The sequence below is a fragment of the Erpetoichthys calabaricus genome, chromosome 1 (assembly GCF_900747795.2).
Source record: "Erpetoichthys calabaricus chromosome 1, fErpCal1.3, whole genome shotgun sequence".
In the NCBI taxonomy this organism is placed as follows: domain Eukaryota; kingdom Metazoa; phylum Chordata; class Cladistia; order Polypteriformes; family Polypteridae; genus Erpetoichthys; species Erpetoichthys calabaricus.
The window spans coordinates 326904530-326930915 of NC_041394.2; the positions used below are offsets into that span (position 1 = coordinate 326904530).

Below are 26386 nucleotides of genomic sequence, written 5' to 3' on the forward strand. Positions count from 1 at the left end.
ACGGAACTGCGAAAAGAGATCGAAAATATTGTTTGGATTTAAACTTTAAGCTGGAGACTTGTAGATCGTCTAATTCATGTTGCCATCAGGGGAAAAAAAAATGTAGTGTTTCTTCCCAATGAAGAGGCGTATCCGCGAGAATGAAAAGATTTGTTGTTTGGTGAAAGTGAAATCCAATATGCTGTCATGCTTGGGTCACAGAGTTGCACAGAAACACAGGAGATTTTAGAGACAGAAACGTTATTCAAACACTTCAAACAAACATAAGTGTTCTTTCAGGAGTGAATCGAGCTCCGTGTGTAGTTGGAGGGGACAGTTCCTTCTCTCAATTAAAAGAATAAAAAATTTTCCTCTTCATAGGGGCGCACCTCAGGAGTGGGACTCCCAACAGAGGAAGAGGATGACTTGGGGAGAAGAGACACAAGGCAGTGAGACAAAAAGTCAGCTGCTGTACAGGCTTTTAAATCTTCGAAGCACCGTGCGAGATGCAGTTCACGCGGCACGGTAGCAGCAGCAAGCCAGCAGCTGATCGAGCAAAGAGGAGGCAAAAAAAAAACTATTTGTTTCCTATTGTATCACCGCTTAAGAGGGGGTTTTGGAGGAGTGACCATGTCTCCTTGGGGTGCGTTCAGCCCCCCTCTTCACAACGTGAATGGCAGAGGCGCGACATGACTGGCATGTAGCACAAGCCGGGGTGGGGATGGGGAGGGGGGGTTTTGGCGAGTGAACCGAGCAGGGGGCAAAGCCTCCTAGTTATATATATGATAGTAGCCCACCCACCATAAATGGTTATTGTTTTCCTGTCTAGCTTTTGGAATATGGTGCTTGATAAGTCCGAGAAAATATTGGTTATTGCTGGTATATGCTGTACATAACACTGTTTTAAATAGTAATACTGTCATTATATTCATCACAAGTTAAAAAATAAAAAAACTAGCAATCGTAGCCTAAAAAAATACACACAAACAAGATCACTCAGTTTACAAACCTTTTATTTATTAAAAGTCAAAGTGTTTGGACTGCTGAGCAAAGAGAAGCAAAATGTCATTCTTAGGGTTTTACTCTATTTTGTATACTGCTCAGATCATTCAGGATGAGATGTCATCAGGGATTTGTCAGATCAAGAGTTCTGTCAGGAGCTTCATGATCACACCTTGACTTTTGTTCTGTGCATTCACTCAAGGTTTTGTGGATGTTGTAGTCTGATTTTCTAGAGAGCAGTAGGCCACTGTATAGACTGGTGGAAGTGGCCTTGTTGCTCATAATGTGTAGTTTACAACTGGTTTACACAACATACTGCTTCAGTCACTGCTGCTGATATCATATTATGGGTCGTAAAGCCAGAGTGGCGTTTCACAATGCACATGTCTATGGCCAAAAATACTGTATATTGCTACTGTATTGTGGTATTTTCAAAGCAATGTCAGGTGCATCAAGTGGCACACAGTGATTAGCATTTCATACTTGGGGGACACTACCTGAAGGTAAGGTACAAAGTGGTGGGGTATTTGTATTAACAGGAAGGTCATAGAGGGGTCCAAATCTGGCCCTCAAGTTGGGCCCAAGTTAGTTAATCCGTTCCTGCTCATTGGTCCTATAAACACTTTCAGATTTCCTGTTTTACTACTGTTTTTGAAACAAAGGAGCTTACGTGGGTAGCAATGGAAGTGACTGGACAGTGAGCTGAGCCACAACACAATGTGATATTATGAGAAAATCTGGTTAACAAATCGGGGGCATGCATAGGGTTATCAGATACCTGCAAAACCAAAGAAGGATACCGAAGGTCATAAACGAGGACAAAGGAGAACACATCCCATTCTATTCACAAAACACCATGCGAACTGTATGTTACAATGAAAACTTTAAAAACAACTAATTTGACAGGTCACAAAATGAATCATCAAAATTAAAAGTTATAGTATAACTATGCAGTTTCATATTTTTCCGACGAGGCGACTTTTCACAGTAGTTCATCGTTCCTGGCAATATAGGTGTGGAACTCCAGACAAGAAACGTTCTTAAAATTGTACTTTGTAAGAAGAATTCCTCTGACAGATTCAACAGACAGTCTATTTCTTTCTTTTGTCCACTGTGCATTGATCAAAGAAAATGCTCTTTCAACACTGGCATTATGCCCAGGAATACAAAAGAAAAATTTGCCAATTTTAAGCAGCTCTGAGCAACTGGCTTCACTTGCACAACTTTGAAAGTACGCCATGTTTGAGTGTTTTTCGCTGGTAACATATTTTAAATCAGTGGTGCCTTTGTTTGCAACGGACACATAAGAATCACAAACCAAACACTTTTCTTCATTTTCAGTGCATCCTTCAACAATCATGGATACTTTGTTTTCACGTGGCCCAAGAATTTGCATTTCCACTTGTTAGTATTACTGCTAGACAACATTTTTAGATAAAAGACTACTGCATATTTGTATAACAAGTATGGACGACACAAAGTGGTGAAGTGGGCATAGGCCTGTAGCCGTGTTTTGTTTTTGATAAAACAGAGATCATTTATATAAAACATAGAGATGATAGCATGCGATTTTAGCCAATAACATGGTCAAGCTGGACACTTTCACCTTTTTAGGCAATGCCTGCTGGACGAAGGACACAACACCAAAAAGTAGGACATGTCGGACGTCTGGTAACCCTAGGCATGTACAATACAGAATATAAAACAACAGTGAATTTTTATCTTGTGGGACCGATTATCTGTTTAATTGTAAGAATTTTATTGTATTTGTTACTTAACACATGAAAAAGTATTATGAAGAGTACTTTCATGGAACATAATAGTAGTGTTGGAAGGCAAAAATTAAAGTTTTCAACATAGTGGATCCATGTCGTATGGACATACTGTAGAAATATACCTTATGAAGAATAAATGTTCAAAACTCACAATACTGCACCATGAATTAAACAATATATAAAATAGGAATGTAGGCTGTAAGCAACTCAAAACTGGCAGTGTGTGAGCTAAAACTGACTAACAATTAGGATACCTGAGCAAACAGGCAGTGTTTAGAATACCTGGCCTTTTTGTCAACAGAGCCTTCTTAAACTTTTAAACTCCTCATTCTACGTCCCATCTCAAACAGACTCTTGTGTAGCTTTATAAATAACTGTGATGCATTCGTTTTAATCTCTGTATTCGTGCTAATTTGAACCTTGCATTTTTAAATCATTCTTTTAGAATCCAAAAAAATGGACTGTTACAAATACATGTTTTGATTTATTAGGCCTGGATCAATGTATTCATTTTACTGAATAGAACATTCAGAGGTAGGCAGAGGTGAGAGGCATGATCGTCCACAGGTGGCAGGGCTACTAGGGCACATTAACAGTTTGTTAAAACAGCACATACAAAAACTAAATACCAGGAAACCCCACATGTGAAAAGAGTAGACAAGAAAGATACAGGCAGCACTGCTAAATTTGAAGGGCGGTTTTATTTGTGTTTTTTTTTTTTCTTTTCAGATAGCATATTGATGGGAAGGCGAATGGAAAGTCCAAATCACTGGAAACCCACTGGAAAGGTTAAGCTGCAAAAGATGTCACTCTGATGGAGGTTCATCTTTGTCGCATCACTCCACAAGGCCATTCTACAGAATTCTGCAGGCTCTTTAAGTCCTTTTTCACAAACTGTAATTTGGCCATCTTCATTTGTGGCTAACTAGTGGTTTGTATCTTGCAGTGTGGCCTCTGTGTTTCTGTTCATGAAGTCTTCTGCTGATAGTCGTCTCTGACACACACACATCTGCCTCCTGAAGACTGTTCCTATTCTATCAGACAGGCTTTTGGGGGTCTCCTTTAACATAGTGAGGATTTTTCTGTACTCAGCAGTGGAGGTCCTCCTTAACTTACCAGTCCATTTGTGATTACTGAGCTCACCAGTGCATTCTTTATTCTTAATGATATTCCAGACAGTTGATTTAGGTAGTTCTAAAGTTTTACTAATGTCTCTTATTCCTCTTACTGACCCACTTCATAACTTCTTTGACTTTCGTTGGCACACCTCTTGTCCTCCTGTTGACAGCTGCAGACTCCAAAAAGTAGAAAGCAAGCCAAGGTATCTTATGAAGCAATGAAACACACCTGAGGAATCACAAACACCTGTGACGCCAATTGTCCCTAATATTATTGTGCCCTGAAGTGGGGGTCCACATATAACATGGTGTGACCAAAACATATGCAAATCTCCTTAAATGAAAGACTGTAATGTGCACTTTAATCACATCTGAATTGCTTGGCTTGTAATTTTAAACTGTGGAACAGAGGGGTGAATCAAAGAAAAATTAGTCTTTCTCCAAGACATTTTGCAGGGCACTCTACATGTCACTAATTAGGTTTATAATGGAGTTGTGGTTGGTAAATACATGCAAAAATGATCACACATTCACAGGATTGCTGTTACTAAATGTACCTGAAAACCTATTGATATGAACAGAGAAACTTCTGTTTGACATCCATCCATCCATTATCCAACCCGCTATATCCTAACTACAGGGTCACGGGGGTCTGCTGGAGCCAATCCCAGCCAATACAGAGTGCAATGCAGGAAACAAACCCCGGGCAGGGTGACAGCCCACCACAGGGCACGCACACACCCACACACTAGGAACAATTTAGAATCGCCAATGCACCTAACCTGCATGTCTTTGGACTATGGGAGGAAACCCACGCAGACAAGGGGAGAACATGCAAACTCCACAAGGGAGGACCCGGGAAGTGAATCCAGGTTTCCTTACTGCGAGGCAGCATGTAAATCAAAAAAGAGGTTTGCTTTGCATTTAATTAAAATTCATACTTTGGTGATGAATCTAACAAAGTAAATTAGAAGTCCGTGAATGTTGTGCATTGAAATGGACTGATAAACCTACTGGAATGTGCTGCAAAAGAGGAAAAATCTTTGAAGACTTGCCAGCACTTATTAAAAGTTTAGCATTTGGTTTACACCAAAACTCAGAACATTTTATAAGCGCTCTAAGAATATATAATAATGTGTAACGAATGATCTCATTTGGTGCAAAAAGAATAATTGAAAACAGTTTTATGCCAAATTTTAAAGTACAAGTAGTGGGGTATCACCACACCACAGATAGTAAGGGATAGGAATAAATGGTGACCTTGAGTCAGAGAGTTAGAAATGTATTTATACTGTAATAGTTTAAAATGTAGGTATTTTGGTTTAAATTATTAGTTTTATATTGCCAAGCATAAAACAAGAACATGTAAACATGGTTGTATTAATAACATGGTCTGGCGTGGGTTGCGAAACACAGTAGAGTAAAACAATATCAAACTGAAAATATTAAGTAAAAAGAGCACCGCTGTACTGTATTCATTTAAAAGAAATAGATATTAACATAATCGAAAGCAGAAGTCTATTTAAAGTTTTTACTAAATATTTAAAAGATACTGTTATAAATTTTAGAAGTGGTAAGTGAGAAGTCAAGCAAAATGACACCTTTTATTGGCTAACTAAAAAGATTACAATATGCAGGCTTTAGAGGCAACTAAGGTTACTTCTTCAGGCAAGATGTAAGCCTGAAGGGGCCTGAGTTGCCCCGAAAGCCTGCATATTATAATCTTTTTAGTTAGCCAATAAAAGGTGTCATTTTGCTTGACTTTTCACTACATTCATAATGGCTAACACAGTACAACACCCTAGTACTGTACTACAGAAGTGGTAAGAAAAGTTAATAGAAAAAATAACAATAGAGCCTCCGTCCAGCAGATGGCAGCAACTCATTATTTAAAGAAGACCAACACGAAGAGGAAGTATCAGTAAACTTTTTAAATCGAGGGAAGCATTATATAGTCGGTGTGCTCAACTCGTAAGGAAAGAACAGGTACGCACTTTTACTTGATAAATGAGAGCGTCAATGTGAGACAAGGTGGAATGAAATGAAAATATCAATTTCGTTTATCGCATTAAAATAATAAAAAAAAGACTGTAGGCACCGAGCGTGTTTCACCTGGTTCGACGGAGTGCCCAGGTGAAGCAGCACGAGTCAATATCAGAGTTATAGAGACATTTAAAAGTCTCTTCTTTAGAAGATATTATTCTGATTGGTTGGTAATTATTAATTTAAAGTATTGTAAACCACGACGTGCATCCTGCTGGTATATAATATACGGCAAATGAGGTGCCCATAAATGAATGTGTCTTAGAGGTGTGCATCGGGACTCGATGGGAAAGCCGTGGGATGTTTTTTTTATCAGCATTGACGAGTCACTATTCAGAGTTTACCTATAATGTGTCTTATGAGTTGAGTAAAACGGTATTGCTTTAAATATGGTCAAAAACTACTCCATTGTTTAAAAAAAAAAAAAAGTTGGCGTTTTAAAGTCTTTCCAAGTTGAGCAGACAGGTGTGCAAAGGACGATCCAAACTGTCCACTATAGTCAGTAAAATTGAGTGGGGAGTGAGACGTTAGAGGAGTGTTTCAGATGGGAAAGCAGCTCAGCTATCTGAGCTGTGCCTAATGACCCCCGACTAAATCAAATTGTGCTTCACAGAGAAATAAAATGCTGGTATTAACAAGTAAAAACTGTCAATTGCGTTGTATGTGAAGACATTTCGTTCCTTTTATTGCTGGTAAAGGCTTTGTGTAGGTTTTCAGTATGGTATTGCATCGACACTGCTGCGAAATGGGAAATATTTGATATTCGCGTGTGCCTTAGCTGTTATGCATCTTGAATATAATCTGGACATTCCAGTCAATCGCAGGTGTTGGCTTTCCTGTGGAAAATACAGGCATTTTCCCAAGGCAGGCATTATGTCACCATGCGACGTTATTGGTAGTTCACGTGAGACCCCACATGTTATAGCTTCGAAGCTATTGCGACGGGGGAGATTATCACCTCGACGCGGCGCACCGGGGAGGTGGCTATGAAGGTTGATGCGGCACTCCGTCACTACTTTCAGATTTGTAAAATGGCGCCACAGCTTGTGGTCAACCAAACGGTATAATTCATCGGCCGAGCCCCATCCATGACAGCGTCTGGTTGAATGAACATACCCTGGAGAGTGATCATAAAAAGCAAGGAACTACAAATGGCCCGAGTTCTTGCTACAAAAGTTCCTAAGTTTAAAAAAAAAAGTCACTGGTTGCTGCAGGTGGGAAAGCGCCTTTTTGAGAAGATCCGTGTTGTACATCCTCTTTACAGCCAAGTCTGCATTTTTCTCGTATTTAATTTGTGCATTATATTAACATTATTACACATTTTGCTGGACAAAAATCTCCCGGAGTATCAGGTTGTATGTGCGTTTTCTGGAGGCTCGGTCTGTGTACTGTGCCGCACTACCTTACTGACCCGGTTTTATGTCTCTTTGTCAGCTCTACTAAATCCCGAGTTAAGAATTGGATTGCTGCTATGCAGAGATACTCTCGCGATTAACGTAGCTGTGTTAAACGCGCTGCAGCTAGCACATTTTCGGAGTGGAATAATCTTTTTAAAAATTAGGCAAACTACGGCATTCACAGGAATCGTGACGTCATCGGGCTGCCCCTTGGAGCTCCTCAGTGCTGTTAGTTGTGAAGTACGGAATCTAGCTCGGTGTTTATGTAGGTGTGCTGTGTTAAAATAAACTCTGAAGATGGACTTGTACCCAACGCAATATGCTTAACAACACTCACCAATGGTAAAGCGCCTTTGAACTCTGATTCATTGCTGAAAGCAATCTCGATATATCGATAACACTTAACGAACACGGACAAAGCTGAAGGGCTTTGTATCTCTAAGTCAGGGGACTCTGGCTTGGCTGGGTGTGTCCGCTTTGAAGTGTTCAGGTCAGGGCGGTGGTCTGGCTGGAATTGTTAGGTCTGATCTGCACATCAAACGAAAAGCCTTTAAATGGCCCTTTGGTTACAAAACTACTAACGAAATCCGATGTGATCCTATTCATTGTTCTTTGTCGTCGTAGCTGGTTATAATATGTTTGTATTTTTACGTACGCTTGCACAAATTGTGTTTTTATGCATTTTTCCTGTTTCTCGTTTTAATGTAGAACTTTCTTTCACACATTGATCACTTATTTGATATTCGCTTGTATACTGTTATCAGTGTGATATTTGCGTCTATTAATTCCTATTGTATTTTGATTATATGAAGCGCTTTGACCGTGGCAAAGATTTTATAGATAAAATTTAATCAATACGCGTGTGTGTGTAAACGGTGTCACTGCATGGGACGTATTTTATATCAATTCTAAGTAAACGAAACTTGAACTTTGTTTTTCAAGCCATACAAGCGCACATTTCAAAGTAAAGGTGTTAGAGGTGAGCCATTTTTCGTTCCCATTCATGAAGATTTCGAAAGAACCTTTTATTTATCTAGATCCATAATGTGCTCCATACAGTAAATAACAATGAATAGATGGTAACAGATTTTGTAAAATAACCGTGGCTCATAATTTTAAGACACTCGCTGTATAGAATAACACAAGCTACGTCCACGTTGTCTTCATCTGTTAGCAGGGTACTTGGTAGCCGACCAAACTCTCTTTTTCAATACATATTAGGAAGTTTTTCGAAGCACGAAAAAGCAACTTCATATACAGTATGCAAATAATCCGTTACAGACTGAGATGCTGCCATAAAGTGCAATCAATGAATATGTATATGGTTATATAATTTTTTAATAATATACACAAAAGGTTCAAAGACGATACAACCGCTTCCGTGGCGTAGCGGTAAGATCTGCTGACTTGTAGATAGATAGATAGATAGATAGATAGATACTTTATTAATCCCAATGGGAAATTCACATTCTTCAGCAGCAGCATACTGATAGAATAAATAATATTAAATTAAAGAATGATAATAATACAGGTGAAAAAAACAGACAATAACTATGTATAATGTTAAATATTAACGTTTACCCCCCCTGGTGGAATTAAAGAGTCGCATAGTTTGGGGGAGGAACGATCTCCTCAATCTGTCTGTGGAGCAGGACAGTGACAGCAGTCTGTCGCTGAAGCTGCTCTTCTGTCTGGAGATGACATTATTTAGTGGATGCAGTGGATTCTCCATAATTGATAGGAGCCTGCTGAGCGCCCTTCGCTCTGCCACAGATGTTAAACTGTCCAGCTCCATGCCAACAATAGAGCTTGCCTTCCTCACCAGTTTGTCCAGGCGTGAGGCGTCTTTCCTCTTAATGCTGCCTCCCCAGCACACCACTACGTAGAAGAGGGCGCTCGCCACAACTGTTTGATAGAACATCTGCAGCATCTTATTGCAGATGTTGAAGGAAGCCAGCCTTCTAAGGAAGTATAACCGGCTTTGTCCTTTCTTGCACAGCGCGTCAGTATTGGCAGTCCAGTCTAATTTATCATCCAGCTGCACTCCCAGATATTTATAGGTCTGCACCATCTGCACACAGTCACCTTTGATGATCACTGGGTCTATGAGGGGTCTGGGCCTCCTAAAATCCACCACCAGCTCCTTGGTTTTGCTGGTGTTCAGGTGTAGGTGGTTTGAGTCGGACCATTTAACAAAGTCATTGAGTAGGTCCCTATACTCCTCCTCCAGCCCATTCCTGATACAGCCCACGATAGCAGTGTCATCAGCGAACTTTTGCACATGGCAGGACTCCGAGTTGTATTGGAAGTCCGATGTATATAGGCTGAACAGGACCGGAGAAAGTACAGTCCCTTGTGGCGCTCCTGTGTTGCTGACCACAATGTCAGACGTGCAGTTCCCAAGACGCACATACTGAGGTCTGTCTTTAAGATAGTCCACGATCCATGCCACTAGGTATGAATCTAATCCCATCTCTGTCAGCTTGTCCCTAAGGAGCAGAGGTTGGATTGTGTTGAAGGCGCTAGAGAAGTCTAGAAACATAATTCTTACAGCACCACTGCCTCTGTCCAAGTGAGAGAGGGATCGGTGTAGCATATAGATGATGGCATCTTCCGCTCCCACCTTCTCCTGATATGCAAACTGCAGAGGGTCAAGGGCGTGTTGAACCTGTGGCCTAAGGTGGTGAAGCAGCAGCCTCTCCATGGTCTTCATCACATGTGATGTCAGAGCAACAGGCCGAAAGTCATTCAGCTCACTAGGACGTGATATCTTTGGGACTGGGGTGATACAAGATGTTTTCCAAAGCCTCGGGACTCTCCCCTGTTCCAGGCTCAGGTTGAAGATGCGCTGTAGAGGACCCCCCAGCTCCGATGCACAGACCTTCAGCAGTCGTGGCGATACTCCATCTGGACCCGCTGCTTTGCTGGCACGAAGTCTCCTCAGCTCTCTGCTCACTTGCGCTGTTGTTATTATGGGTGGGGATGTTTTTCCTATGCTGGTATCAGCAGAAGAATGTGTGGAGGGTGCAGTACTCCGAGGTGAGAGTGGGTTAGGGTGGTCAAACCTGTTAAAAAAGTTGTTCATTTGGTTTGCTCTCTTCACGTCTCTCTCAATGGTGGTACCCCGCTTCGAGCTGCAGCCAGTGATGATCTTCATCCCATCCCACACTTCCTTCATGCTGTTATTCTGCAACTTCTGCTCCAGCTTTCTCCTGTACTGCTCCTTCGACGCCCTGAGTTGGACTCGGAGTTCCTTCTGCACGCGCTTGAGCTCATGCTGATCACCGTCTTTAAAAGCCCTTTTCTTCTGATTCAAAAGGCCCTTGATGTCACTTGTAATCCATGGCTTGTTGTTAGCATAGCAGCGTACTGTTCTTACTGGAACTACAATGTCCATACAGAAGTTGATGTAGTCAGTAGTGCAGTCAACAACTTCCTCAATGTTCTCATTATGAGATCCCTGCAGGATATCCCAGTCTGTAGTTCCAAAAAGTTCTCTCAGAGTATTCTCAGCCTCCGGGGTCCACTTCCTGAATGATCGTGTGGTTACAGGTAGGACTCTAACTTTTGGTTTATAGTGAGGCTGAAGCAGAACCAGGTTATGATCTGCTTTCCCAAGCGCAGGCAGCGGGGTGGCGCTGTATGCGTCTTTAACGTTTGCATACAGCAAATCAATAGTCTTATTTCCCCGGGTGTTACAGTCCACATACTGGGAGAATGCAGGTAATGTTTTGTCCAGCGTCACATGGTTAAAGTCTCCAGCGATTAGCACAAGCGCCTCAGGGTGCTGCGTTTGTAACTTAGCAACAGCGGAATGGATGATGTCACTCGCTGACTCCACGTCTGCCCGAGGAGGGATATACACGATGACAACAATGACATGTCCAAACTCTCTGGGCAAATAGTAGGGATGTAAACTTACGGCCAACAGTTCGATATCCCTGCAGCAAGTGGAGATTTTGACGTTAACATGTCCAGAGTGACACCACCGTGTATTAACATAGAGAGCGAGTCCTCCTCCTTTGTGTTTACCACAGGTACTTGCATCTCTGTCCGCTCTAACTGTGCTAAACCCGGGTAGCTCCACGTTGACATCTGGGATGGTGTTATTTAGCCACGTTTCGCAGAAACACAACAAACTGCATTCTCTGTAGGTCCTTACATTTTTCACCAGCGCAGCCAGTTCGTCGATCTTATTTGAGATTGAGTTTACATTCCCCAGAATCACAGAAGGCACCGAAGGCTTGAAACGCCACTTTCTCGCAAGCCGCTTCTTTTTTAGCTTAGTGCCGGCTCTGCTGCCACGATACCGCCTTCTTACCTCGTCGGGTAAATATGGAACCACACCGGCACTGGCATTTGTTCTCAGCGCCCGAAGTTGAGTACTTGAATAGGCGAGTCTCGGCGTGTTAAAATCCATGCCCACGTTGTAAAAGTAAGTGTGTCCAGGGAAGGAATCCACATAAAATAAAGTGGTAGGAGTGATCAATAAATAAAAATAGAAAAATAAAAGTAGAAAAGTACACATACATATACAGTCATACACGGAGCTGCTGAAAAGGCTGCCACTCACGGCGGCGCCGGATGCATATTCATATTGTAATCAAGAGTCCCCGGTTCGATCCCGATATATTTGCCGTTTTTGGTAGTGAGCTGCTCTTATTGTTAATATTATACAGTACACACATGCATTTGGTTTGTGTCTGTAACAGACTGTGTACATTTATAGTACTTGTGAAAGTTTTTTTTTTTCACTTTTATTCTCTCCAGATGAGAAAATGTCCAGTTCCATTTCCTCAAAACACCACTCACATCTACAGTTATTCCCAGTTTCAAATATAAACTAACCGCGTCAGATCCCTAGGGCAGTAGTATGTACCTGAGAGAATAAGGGGGGGGGGGGGGGTGGACTAACTTTCACAAGTACTATAAATGTATATGGTCTGTTACAGATGCAAACCAAATGCATGTGTGTACTGTATAATAACAATAAGAGCAGCTCACTGTTGAAAATGGCAAATATAGGAGTCAGTCGGGATCGAACCAGGGACTCTTGATTACAATTCAGCAGATCTTACCGCTATGCAATGGAAGCTGTTATATCGTCCTTGAACCTTCTGTGAAAGTGTTTATTTGATCTTTGGACTTCAGGCTTCACACATTATATAGTTTATGCCAACATTTTGTCATTTACTACTAAAATATGAAAAACGTTTGTTTTAACAATATGTTTACACAGATTATTGTAGCAATGGAACACACAAGAAATGCATGTGTTCCAAATAATGATGCATTATTTCCACTCTAAACCTCCAGCACTTCACTCCCAGATAATCGAGGCATGTGCTGGGAGAACTTTGTGCACGGTCTGCGGCGGTGGGGGGATGGAATAGCAGGCTGCTTGCTGCTTGTCTTTATCGGTACATTTACAGGACAAAAGACTCTGACAGAGAGGTGCGATGGGATTTAAGGTAGGCCGAATTTACGAGTTTTTTCATAGGCTCTGGTAATTCTAGTGTTATGGCAATGCAAAACTCAAAAAGTGAAAGTAAAAACAGTTTTCATATTTAAGGCTGGCAGTAAAGTGTCATGCAACATATGCTTGACAAGCTGGTTCTGGGATTTTAGACTAGGAATAAATAGTAAGCTTTATAAGATTTAACAACCCACAGGACATAACACGCCAGGTCGGGGTTCCTCAAGTTTAGTCCTGGAGTGCCACAGTGGCTGCCAGTGTTTGTCCTAATTAATCAATTCTTCCTCCAGCAACATTCATGTGCTTCGTTTTCATTGCCTTGCTTGTTCAGTTTTCTGACTGCTTGCTTTTATGGGCACTATACACACTAATGTGTTTTCATTTAAAAAACACAAGCATTTGCCTACATTTTTGCCTTTCATCCCCCACTTCTCTGTGGTTTTTAACCCCGAAGATGAACAATTTTATAAACGTTCTCCAGAACCGAAGACTTTTAAAAAATGAAGGCTCGGCATTTCAGTGTGGATATGGGGGGGACGAAGGTGTTCTTATTTGCATTTAATTATGACAGTTTTACATTTTCTTTTTCCCTCTGTTATGTTAAAGGAAACCACACACACTTGCAAACACATTCATATCATTTATATATTCATCATTATCTAACCCTAGTATAAGCAACTTTTTAAGATATGAGCAGCATGGATTTGTATTTTAATAAATAATTATTTCAACATCTCCTTCTGACTGTTCTTACCTGTGGCGATTGCACTTGTTGTTAAGAACTTCATCTAAAGAATCGATGAGGTCACATGTCAAGTCTAATTATTCACCACCTCTGTAATGGAGGGGCCTGGGCGGTCTCATGGTCTGGAACCCCTGCAGATTTTTTTCTTCTCCAGCCGTCTGGAGTTTGTGTGTTCTGTCCCCCCTGGCCATTCGGACCCTACTCTTATTCTATGTTAGTGTTGTCTTATTTTAATTCTTACTTTGTCTTTTTTTCTCTTCATCATGTAAAGCACTTTTAGCTACATTTGTATGAAAATGTGCTATATAAATGTTGTTGTTGTAGTAGTAGTAGTCTGGACATATCCTCAGTCTTAGTCAGCTCCATTCTCTGTTTTTTAACTGCTCCTTGTTTTATTAACTAGCTGCTATTGATATGCAAATAACAATGGAGCCATCACCTCTCCAAGCATACCTGTGTGTGTTCATTAACTGTTTAGATAAAATATTTGGAAAGAAATGGAAGAGAAAAAAGTGAAGGATTACTAATCTCCTCCAGAATACATGTGGACTTCTGTAAATCACCATGAAGGCACCAGCTAAACATACAATAACAGCAACGGCGCACTGCATGATAACGTGCAGTGAATACACCTGACTTGAGCATTCATAGTTTTCATTCTTTCTCTGTACGTTTAGCATTCAGAGGTTGATGCGCTTGATGCTACCTGAGCAGCTCTTCTTTTCTCCACCCTAGCGTACTGCTTCTCTTCTTTCGTCGGCATCTTTTCCCATTAAAACTGATCAATTCAGTGTTTGTGTTGCAATTTCTTAGTACGTTTTCCTTAATTTTTCACTTAAGCTGGCGCTTAAGTCTTCAATCTGCCTCAAGAATGATTTAAGATATGAAGAGGTAGGCGAAGTGATGGCGAAGGTGGTAGGGATGAGAACAGCGCCTGTACACATGCGCCACATGGCCATCCTGCTGCATGCTGCCAAGAGTTGATTCTACAATAAAATCTCTTGATTATATATAAAAAAAAAAAAAAATCTTGGGAGGGAGATGAGACATGATCTTCTTGGAAAGATAAGGCAGTGAGGCAATTGGACAGCTGCTGTACAGGCTTTTAAATGATTGACACGCAGAGCGACAAGCATAACACGCAGCTCACCAGCAGCACCAAGACAGCAGCTGATCAGACCGCATCTCCTCAGCGTGTGTTCAGCCTCTCTCTCTCTCTCTCTCTCTCTCTCTCTCTCTCTCTCTCTCTCTCTCTCTCTCTCAACCACCCGCCATACCCCAATAACGCGAGCGGCGTTATATATCCTGTTAAAAAAAGAGATTTAACCATGCCCGGTACCGTAAATAAAGGACAAAGAGTAGATGACAAAGTAGAACGTCATAAAGAATTAAAAAAAAAAAAATGTTGGCTCGGTACACATGCAGAGCAGGTTAGAGGTTAAGGAAGTATGAAAATTCAAAAAGTCTCATAAGGATAGGAAAGATCTGATTAGTGCAAAGAAACTGAAATTATTACTTGGTGAAATAATGGAACAGCAAAAAGAGATTGAATATATTGTTAAGAATTAAACTCTAAATCTGAGACTTGTAGATCGTCTAATTCATGTTGCCAGCGAGAAATTAAGATTCCAAAAACATTTTTGCGGCATGAAGACCTGTGAGACAGAGACTTTTAACATGAGATTCTTTCAAGTCACTCCATACTTACAACTATTTTCAAACAAGACCACGGTCATCTAACTTCAGTCATGTGAATGCTTTTGTCAGACACACTTCCTGCACTCTCAGCTCTTTTATAAATTTTTATCAGGACAATAATTTTATATGTTCTAGATGACATGTCAACGACAAAGCGAAGGAGAGAGCACGGAGAAACATTTGAGAAAGTTGTTTTATTTATCAGAGGGAAAGAAATGATGTTCACTCACAGGCAGTAATAAATTGCGTTGTCACAATGTAAGTCCAAACACGGAATCAAAATTCAATGCGATCTTGAAGAAAAGTTGATTCCAAATATTTTAACAAAAGTTTTAAAGTCAGTCAGTCATTACCCAGCCCATTATATCCTAACTACAGGGTCACGAGGGTCTGCTGGAGCCAATCCCAGCCAGTACAGGATTCAAGGCAGGAACAAATTCCCGAGCAGGGCACCCACACACCAAGTACACGCTAGGCACAATTTAGGATTGCCAATGCACCTAATCTGCATGTCTTTGGATGGTGAGAGGAAACCGGAGCACCCGGAGGAAACCCACTCAGACACGGGGAGAACATGCAAACTGCGAGGCAGCAGCGTTACCACTGCACCACTGTGCCGCCCCAGTTTTAAAGTAAAAGTGAAAATAATGCATATGTAACAATCTCTTTAAATTATATATCTGGTAAACCAAACCCAGGGGTGGGTGAGTGAAGCCCCCTATTAAAATAAAAGGTATAACCTTGCAGGTCAATCATCGCCCTGAAGTGGATATTAGACGTCACATAGTATATGTGTACCACATTTCAGGTCAATAAGTCAAGAGAGCTACAGGTGATTTAAAATCCTGGACAGACAAACGAACAGCCACGGTAGCGTATCTATATATATATATATATATAAAATCCCTATGTGCATCCAGGTGTCCGTGTGTGGGTGTCTTCTGGTGAAGTGCGCATGCGTGGGGCACGGTGCTATGCGCGATATTACTGTCAGAGAAAGTTAGAGGCGTTTTACGGAAATACAAACCAGTATTACTGTGAGAGGAAATTAAAGGTGCACAATACAGTGACGCATATTACAGCCACATACAAGCCAGTATTACTGTCAGAGGAGATTAAAGGCATATTACCGACGCGCACGCCTGTATTACCGCCAGAGAAAATTAAAGGTATATTACAGACATACAAGCCAGCGAACGTACAAGACGGTATCCTCCAATAAGGGCGCGCACAAAAAGGCGAGCCTCAAAAGGACGACCTCAATTGGGTGCAGCGAATAAAGGCGTGCGTAAATAAAGATCTGCATCTGGTGCTCTTCACATATTCCAGAGCCATTTGAACTAAATTATCTACGCGCCCTTATTGAATAGAGCCGTACAAGACAGTATTACTGTCACAGAAAATTAAAGACACACAATACACGGCGGCAGCCCACGAAGAACGATCAGCTCAGCAAGTAAACATCAACAAAAGAAAGGCTGAAAGAGAGAAAAATACGACCAACAAAAAGAAAGGTCAAAGTCCCTTGCCATTTAATATAGACTGTTCCTACTAATGTTTATGCACTACTGTTCTAGCGCCCGTTATTGTAACGGGCTTAATGACTAGTTATATATAAATAAGAAATGCTTAACAATGTTTAAAGTGTTAGGGCTTAACACACGTTCAAGGCATCATGCCTGCCTTATGGTGATAACTAACCACGCCAGAGTTGTAAGAACTGCTATTTGTGGACATGGTGTAGTGCAGCGTCTGTAAAAGAGTCCACCATTTCATTTAAAGTGAGTGAAAGAAAAGGTGAAACATGTATGTGTTTGGCTCTCTATGGTGTACTTCTGAATGTATTCTACCTTGCTCTCTCTACAGCACAAGAAACGGAGCTGCCAATACCAGTAACCCAAAGAGGCATGAAATGGAGGAGAAGGTGCATACAAGTGGAGGGGGGATTTCTGAAGAGGGAAGAAAGGACAAGAAAGAAGAGATTCCCACACTACCTGCAGGTCACTTTTTCACCAATCCCACAGAGGAAAAAAACCTCAACATTAAGCAAGAGGACTGTAAATGGGAAACTGCCTACCATCAGCAGCAGAGGCCCAGTGTTAAGGAGGAGGATTGTGAATGGGAGATAACAGGCATTAAAAAAGAGACAGACGCACACAACTATGAAATTATTAGCAGCGTCAAGAAAGAAGACCTTAAATCTGAGCAGCACTCACAGTATATCTGTTCAAATGTAGAGGTCACTGGATTAGGCCTTACTCCAGATAAGAACTTCTCCTTACAGGATTTTTTGACACATGTGAAGTCCGAATCATTACAGTCTGACAGGAAGGAAATGGAGGAAGCATCAAGTTGTGAACAGAACATCTCCTTACGAGATCATTTGACACAGGTGAAGTCAGAATCATTACAGTCTGACAGGATGAAAATGGTGGAAGCATCTGAACATTCTGAAGGAGGTAGGTGTTTAATGTCTCATTGGAATTGTCATTTAGCTTCTTGTGTTCTAGTAAAAGAATCGGAGAGCTTCTGAAAGCAGACATGACAGGTGTGGACTAGGGGGTGGACAGACCAGAGAGAAGCAGAAAGATTTGGAAAGTTAAAAGATCTATTGGAGAATCTGTTATCAAAGCAAACATTCAAAACCTCCACTAAGTTAAAATAAATAAATAAATAAAAACAAAAAAAAATTGCAAATAGGTCCTAACAGCACTTACATTTGTTAGTGCAAACTAAGACCCCATCCGCGCTACTACAATTTCATTTTAAAAACTTAAACTGTTTCTGCCTTTTGTCCACACTCGCCCAGTGTTTTCAAATCCTGAAAATGAAGTCTTTTAAAACTGTTCTCCAGAGCCGGATACTTTCATAATTGAAGCATCAGCTTTTTAATGTGAAGAGATTTCTGAGAACAATATTTTTTTTTTTTTTTGCTTATTTTGTGGTCTTTCCCTAATTGTATTCTCATTACATGTCGTCTTACCTGATTGGTCACCTTTTATGGATAAAAAAGATGATTCCAAAATAGTGTGCATTGAAGAGTTGTTTTCCATGGTGCTCACTGAGCTGCCTGCTTCTATCGTTGTGAGTGTGCCATAGCCCTGGTTTCTCTTGCATTCTCAACTTTGTTTCTATACGGTACATTAGCCTTTCTCATTACTGACCTTATTGACATCAATTCCCTAAAACTGTTCTTATATCCTGGATAGACTAAGGTTTGCAAGATGCTCCCAGATGCTGTCTTTGTGTGAAACGGTTTGGCTGAGAGATCTCAAATGAACATGTCTGACATTGAAAAGTTTCTTTATGTTGATTTGCAAACCTTCGTGGTTTCTCTGGGGGTGTGATTTCTTGTCAATGTGGAAGTTTTTCAAAACTTAATATATTTTATTTTGGAATGCTCATGTGGAGCAGGTCATTTTATTACCTTTAGAGGTGGATGTACAGTGGGTACGGAAAGTATTCAGACCCCCTTCAATTTTTCACTCTTTGTCATATTGCAGCCATTTGCTAAAATCATTTAAATTAATTTTTTCCCTCATTAATGTACACACAGCACCCCATATTGACAGACAAAAAAAAGAATTTTTGAAATTGTTGCAGATTTATTAAAAAAGAAAAACTGAAATATCACATGGTCCTAAGTATTCAGACCCTTTGCTCAGTATTTAGTAGAAGCACCCTTTTGAGCTAATACAGCCATGAGTCTTCTTGGGAAAGATGCAACAAGTTTTTCACACCTGGATTTGGGGATCCTCTGCCATTCCTCCTTGCAGATCCTCTCCAGTTCTGTCAGGTTGGATGGTAAACGTTGGTGGACAGCCATTTTTAGGTCTCTCCAGAGATACTCAATTGGGTTTAAGTCAGGGCTCTGGCTGGGCCATTCAAGAACAGTCACAGAGTTGTTGTGAAGCCACTCCTTCGTTATTTTAGCTGTGTGCTTTAGGTTCATTGTCTTGTTGGAAGGTAAACCTTCGGCCAAGTCTGAGGTCCTTAGCACTCTGGAGAAGGTTTTTGTCCAGGATATCCCTGTACTTGGCCGCATTCATCTTTCCCTCGATTGCAACCAGTCGTCCTGTCCCTGCAGCTGAAAAACACCCCCACAGCATGATGCTGCCACCGCCATGCTTCACTGTGGGGACTGTATTGGACAAGTGATGAGCAGTGCCTGGTTGTCTCCACACATACCGCTTAGAATTAAGGCCAAAAAGTTCTATCTTGGTCTCATCAGACCAGAGAATCTTATTTCTCACCATCTCAGAGTCCTTCAGGTGTCTTTTAGCAAACTCCATGCGGGCTGTCATGTGTCTTGCACTGAGGTATACAATTTTTCTTGCATTGTACGTATTTATTGCTGGTGGCCTGTCTGTCGTAATGGCTGTAACATATGTGATATCGGAGACGCTCAATATCTTTAAAATAATATTTAGGTTTTACTGTATATAAACTGTGTTTACATACATAATTTCAACAAATCTTACCTAATATCTAAGAGAATACAAAGGGTTTATGCTGTATAATTGTGCATGAAATGTTTATAATAGTGTGGGAGAGTTTATAAGGTCTTAAAATATATAAAAATAACCATATAAACATATGGTTTCTACTTGGCGGATTTTCTTATTTCGCGGGTGGCTCTGGAACGCAACCCCCGCGATGGAGGAGGGATTACTGTATTTTAACTACAGTAGCAGTCAATGCTGACAGTGACCAGGCAATTTAAGAGTAAACATACAAGGGCTATAGATGGCATTCTGTTCAAATCTACATAATAAAGAGTCTGAAAGGAAAATTAGGGTCACCTTAAGACCCTACCATGACAAAACATAATTTATCTAGAATTGAATGTAGCAGGGAAGAAATTATAATTTGCTCTGTAAGAATAGGGCAGACAAATATATACTCTGTATTTATGCCACACTAGAGCAACCTCACGGCTGAATTATCTGCCCATCAGAATGATTCCGTATTTCTCTGACACTATTTAAATAATCGGGAAAGCACCAAACCAGATCTCCATTATGACCTAAAGCAGCCAACAATTTTACCGGAAGACTTTAACTGAGAGGAATGTTAACTATCCATTGGCTGGTACTTTCCAAAATGTTTTGTTTGTAAATTAAACATTGATTTTAGGGTGAAGTTTAGTTTACGACCTTCTACTTTAATTATAAAATAAACTATGAGAATAAAATGGAAATATCGTCTTTAATCTCGACATAAGCATCAAAATTAAAGTGGAAATGTCTAGATTAAAGTCGACATGTTGTTTTTTTTTTTTTCTTCCCTGTGTCCGTATTTTTTTTTTCTTCACCGTGGCCCTAATACGATTCCGTAGGGCTATACCACAAATAGCATTATAAATGCAAGTTGCAGTTTTATTATTTATGTATATAGCTTAGCTTGAAGCAACGTCCATATTAGTGCAGTTTACCTAAATGATGGTTCAGTTGGTAAAGATGTCATCACCAAGTTGCACTTGTTTTTTTTTATTTTAATTTGGTGAATACTGTGTAATGCACCTGGGATTGAAGTATTGAAGTAATAGTGCAACTATCAGTAATAATAATAAAATAAACATTATTATTAGTTTAAATATTATGCAGTTTAATGATGGTAAATTTGTTTAAAAAGTCACTTTAACATGTCAGTGGACAGAGATGGTTAACATTAACAAAGTGTAGTTGGTTAACAAAAAATATTTACTATTTATTCCTTTTCTAAGACATGTCAAGTACAATACAACTTTTGACAAGCACCTCTGAATATTTTACTAAGTCTAAATGCTTCTTTGGATGGTTGAAAATATGTTGTCAAAATTAGTTTTTTGCAAAATTTGTTCAATAAAAAGGTTCTATATTTTGACTGCATCTGTCTTGCAATGCGATTCCTTCTCTTCATTATTGCCACCCCCTTGAAAACTATCACTTTATGGGGCCATGCAAACCTGGATTAATACTTGTGTGCACGTTAACTTTTTTTTTGTTTGTACAATTCTCATAATGGTGGAATAGGTTATTCTTAGCCAGTCTACTGCAGTAATTGCAGTGGAAAATGTGGTTAACATCCACTCATGCATGGGGGGATACTGTCTAATACCGTGAAACCGGGATAATTTAGAAACATACCGTGATAAAGAATTTTGGTCATACCGCCCACCCCTACATCCATACCATCATGAAGATCAAGCTTCATGGAGTGTTGTGGGTTTAGAGTTCATGAAGTACTCTATTTGATGAAAAGCAAAACCTCAAAAGTTTTGGTTAACACATCTTTTGCTGACTTCTCATTTAAATTAATCCTCCATGTGCATTACAAAATGGTAAAACATATTATAACTTAAATTATCCATTGAAAATATTTAAACTGTCATTCCTTACCACCTTATTTTGTTAGTGATGGAAGTTTTTTAGCATGTCTAATGTTGCTGCATTCTTAGTTACACTATTTAAATGAATCTGATGTTCATTACAAAGTGACAAAACATTGTTATAGTGCGAATTCTACGCACAGCGTTATGCATGAAGCCCCTGGTCTTGTACCCCACTTTTTGCAAGGTTATTCCAGTTAATATTTGTGTAGTTAAAGTCCCTCATAACTATAATATGCCTCTGTAACTTAATATTACCAAAAAGATGCCCATTGAAATTACTGTCTGCATTTTCTTTAGTACACTCCTAAAATAAGACCTTTCCCTAAAGTTAACCAGACGTCATCACTAAGATGTGGTCTATCATACAACTGAAGACCATGTTTTTAAATTCTATTTGACATAAGACTATCCTCCTCCTCCCTTTGCTATTTTGTCTATCCTTCCTTCCTAAAAATGTGTGTCCCTCTGTTATACTCCTCTTCATCTGTTATTTAGCCAGGTTTCTGTTTTGGCTAACACCATAACTATGCTCCTCTATTTACAACTCCAACTCACTTCTTTTATTTTTGATGCTTCTAGCATTAAGGCACATTGATTTTTAACATGTAACTTATTTTGCTTTTGCACTTAAATTTTGGGTTACAATTTACATCACTAAAGATGGCCTTGTATGATTGTGTTGGTTATTTAAATTGTGCTATTAAGTTACGGATTAATGGAAGCCAAGTACCAAAGTGAGTTCAGATATACCGTGTATTTGCACCCGTGACAAGTAATGTTTTACATTGCACTAATTTTTAAAAAGTAAAATTTGGACTGTACGTCATGTGTTAAACATAGCATACACCGTATTTTAATAATAAGGTAAGTGTCAAACATTATTTATTGAATCCTAATAATTAGGGTTAGTTTCTTGTTGTTGCTTTGACACTTCTTTCCTAAGTAAAGGAAGCATTCTTTAACAAATTAGCAGTGTGAAAAGAAAACAAACACACAGCTGCCAATATGAAACATCAAAGCTCCTGACTTTTTCAAGAAGGTGGTCCTTTCAAGTGGTCACCCAAAACTCAAAAAGTCAGCAATTAACTGCAACTGGTGGAGAACTTGGAAAAAGGGCAACCTCTACCTCTTGTTAGATTAGCAATGCATTACTGTGTACATGGAATTCAGTTAACATTGCACCTGACACTAACTTGAAGTGAGTGCATTGGAAATTTTTGTGCATTGCAGCAGATGCTGTCAGGGTCGGCTCTGGTGCTTTGGCCCCATGAAGAGGACTCCACAGGTAAGAATATGTACGGGCAGGTGAATGGGGAAATGCATTATTTGCAGTTTGTTTTTAATAGGCACAAATGTGTTTGTTTTAAGAAATGCCTAAAATGCTGACTTCTTTATTCTGTTATGAATTATCCATGTGAAACTTACTGATACTATAGCACCCTAAAATTAGTACAAGGTTTTGAAACCATCCAAAAAAACAGCTTGGTATCACCTATTTTAATTAAAGTGGATTCACCCCTACTTGGTATTTCTCTTTGTAAACTTCTGTTTGTGTTTCTACAGATTTACAACAGAGCAATCGCTTGGCTCCATCTCCATCTTGTCAGTACACTCTTCGGCGTAGACCACAACAAATACTGCACAATGAAAACCTGAAACTGTCAACATCAGGACCAGAGGGTTCCATACTGGCTGCTTTGCAGTACAGTTCCCTACCAATTGTCAAATTAATGAGAATCGATGAGGTGAGCAATCGTCCGCAGGGGAAGAATACTAAATCATCAACGTCCGGTTTTTGTGTTGACAGCAGGAAAAGTTTTAAAAGCAAATCTAAGGGTACACATAATATAAACAAGCCATTCAGCTGTTCTGAATGTGGGAAGCTATTCCACCAGAATAGCCATGTACTGATTCATGCGAGAGTTCATACAGGAGAAAAACCATACTCCTGTTCTGAATGTGGCAAGAGATTCTTTAACAGTAGCCATCTTTACAACCACAAAAAAATTCACTCTAGAGACAAGCAATATTGCTGTCTAGAATGTGGTAAACAGTTTACCATGAAAGGCCAGCTTCTTACCCACTCAAGAATTCACACTGGAGAGAAGCCATTTAGCTGTTCTGAATGTGGCAAACAATTCTCTCACAATCACGGTCTACAGACACACAGAAGATTTCACACTGGAGAGAAGCCATTCTGTTGCCCTGAATGTAACAAGCTATTTGCTGACGCGAGTAGCTTAAGGACCCACTTAAGAATTCACTCTGGGGACAAACCATTTTGCTGTCCTGGATGTGATAAACGGTTCTCTGACAGGAGCAGTCTTCATAGCCATACAAGACTTCACACTGGACAGAAGCCGTTTTGCTGTCCTGAGTGTGGTAAACAATTCACTCATAGTAGCAATCTCCAGGCACATATCAGAAGCCACACTGGGCAGAAGCCATATTGTTGTTCTGAATGTGGTAAACGATTCACCCAGAGTAGTGCTCTGCGAACACATGAAAGACTTCACACTGGAGAGAGGCCCTATGGTTGTACTGAATGTAGCAAACAATTTCTTAGCAGCAGTACTCTTCGGACCCACTTAAGAGTTCACACTGGAGAGAAGCCATATTGTTGTCCCGAATGTAATAGACAATTTTCTCATGGCAGTAGCTTGCGGCTCCACTTGAGAGTTCACAGAGGGGACAGACCATTTTGCTGTTCTAAATGTGACAAACGATTTGTTACCAAGAGCAGTCTTCGCAGACATGCTCCAGTTCACACTGGAGCGAAAAAATTTTCCTGTCCTGAATGTGGCAAAAAAATTCACGGATAGGCACAGCCTCAGGAAACACAATAAAAGTCACACTGGAGAGAAGCTGCAAACTTAATGAAACTCCAAACTCTCTCTCTTTAATTTTAAAGCGAGAAGAGTATATCTTCACATGGAGGGCTCTGTCCTTTTTAGATGTTTCACCTTAATAGTGTACAGTGAATAGAATGAAGCAGTATAAAACATTTTTATACAGTACAACATAGAAAACATCATGCTTAAAAGGTTGTCAATGCCAACACCAAAGCAAAAAAGAATAAAAAATCTGATATTAGCTATGCAACATTTCAGCCAAAGAAAATGTCTGATGTGGTATCAGATCTGGTTAAGATTCTTACTGGCCCAAATGCAAAGGATAAAGTGAGTCCGCCTAAATGTACAGTGAGAACATACAGCCTAGTGGACAATCGGAGATTATATTCTGAATTCAAACCATGAGGGCTTATGCAAAAATAAACTCTACTTGTGTTAATGATAAGTTCTCATCAGTTAGGGTGCTTAGAGAATTACTAAGTTAAAAATCTTTAACTAGCATTGTAAAGATAAAGAATGAGTGGGACACCTTGGGTAAAAGCAGCACACAGAGGACAAGATACACAAATTCTGAAACAACTTTTAAGAGTAAAGGTTATATGATGATGATGATGATGAGTGTTCTGCTCAGTGGCCGGAAATACAGAGCATCCTAGATCAATAGCTGAAGCTTAGAAAACAGCAAAATTTGGAACAAGAAACCTAATAAATTGCTCCAAAACTCCTTGCCAAAGGTTGCACAGCCAGTCCATTTTAATTTGTACTGATCCCAAGTAAATAGCGCTACCTGGAAATGTAGTAAAATAAAGAGGTATAGAAAGGATATTGCATAATGTCATTGCAATGCAGAAATGATGCCCAATGAAGACTTCATAACCTGAGAAGGAGGCGTGCAAATTTGCCAAATTTTACTACTATTGTCAGCAGTTTTGCTGAACCGTAATAACAATCAGCTGACAATCCCAGGCATACAAGTCTAGAAGGCAATATAAGGCTGTTCTGCATACCCTTAGATCTACTGAGCGCACTCCTGCACAGATTAGGCAATGGATTTAGGTGGATTTGTACATTTAAATGGATGTCTGTTGCTGGAGCAGTTTAGGTTTTATGGCTGCATTTACTGTCATTTGAAAAAAGCTACAGTACATCTAGGAATAGAAGAGAGTGTAAAAAGACAAAGGAATAGCAGTGAATACAGATCTATAATAAAGAAAATTGTCAGGAGTTCCAGAACCAAATTCAGCTTTTCAGCCCATGGAATTCCTTGACTTCTCCACCAACTTTTAAAGTTTGTCAAAGAAAAGATTTATGCAAACAAGCAAGCTACTGTATAGACATTGACCAATGGGAACTACGACTTTTTATATCTTGTGTAATCGTGTTAGCTTTGCCATCTTTCTGGATGATCTCCACCAGGTATACTGATGTCTGGTTTTTAAATGCATACTTTTTGTACTATTTTTGTATTCATGGCTTTGTCCCGGATTGTTTTTATTTGAAAATACGAAGATATTTTATTAAATGTGTTCAATAAATTGCATTTGTTTTCTTTTCATTCATCAATTGACTGGAACAAAAACTAGTAGGCTGAGGGGTACATGACATCCTGGTTCACCAAAATGCAGTTGAGTGCTTAACACTTTAAGTGACAGTTTTGCCACACATCTCTGAAGTTTGCCTATCAATGTCTCTAATATAGCACCTTTCCTGTCTCTTTGTCTTATTCGTGTTAATAGTCAGACAGACAGACACACATTGGTGTTCTGCAAAATCTGTGCCTATTTTAGAAATTTTCCAAAACATTCATGCAGAGTGCATTTGTGAAGGTAAAAAAGTCTTCCTGTTGAATACAAGGTGTAAAAAAATAAATAAATAAATAATAATTTTAACAGAAAAGCAATGTGTAGAATTGCTGTAGTTTTGCAGGT

The 26386-nt window shown here is 39.8% G+C and overlaps 2 protein-coding genes across 2 annotated transcripts in view; one reads left to right on the top strand and one right to left on the bottom strand.

Annotated features, from left to right (window-relative positions):
- Positions 1-26386, bottom strand: part of LOC114664587 (gastrula zinc finger protein XlCGF57.1-like) — a 536731-nt gene that overhangs the window by 305047 nt on the left and 205298 nt on the right. The window lies entirely within an intron of this gene.
- Positions 5791-25936, top strand: LOC114664496 (gastrula zinc finger protein XlCGF57.1-like). Its single transcript, XM_028818622.2, has 3 exons — positions 5791-5860; positions 17100-17692; positions 23170-25936. Exons 2-3 carry the CDS (start codon positions 17146-17148, stop codon positions 24426-24428), a joined length of 1806 nt encoding a protein of 601 aa, XP_028674455.2. The 5' UTR covers positions 5791-5860; positions 17100-17145; the 3' UTR covers positions 24429-25936.

Excerpts from the sequence above, each read along its gene's own strand:
- LOC114664496 (XM_028818622.2), top strand. The coding sequence starts at position 17,146 with ATGGAGGAGAAGGTGCATACAAGTGGAGGGGGGATTTCTGAAGAGGGA. Across the intron at positions 17,693-23,169 it reads ATCTGAACATTCTGAAGGAG|ATTTACAACAGAGCAATCGC; the intron begins GTAGGTGTTTAA and ends GTGTTTCTACAG.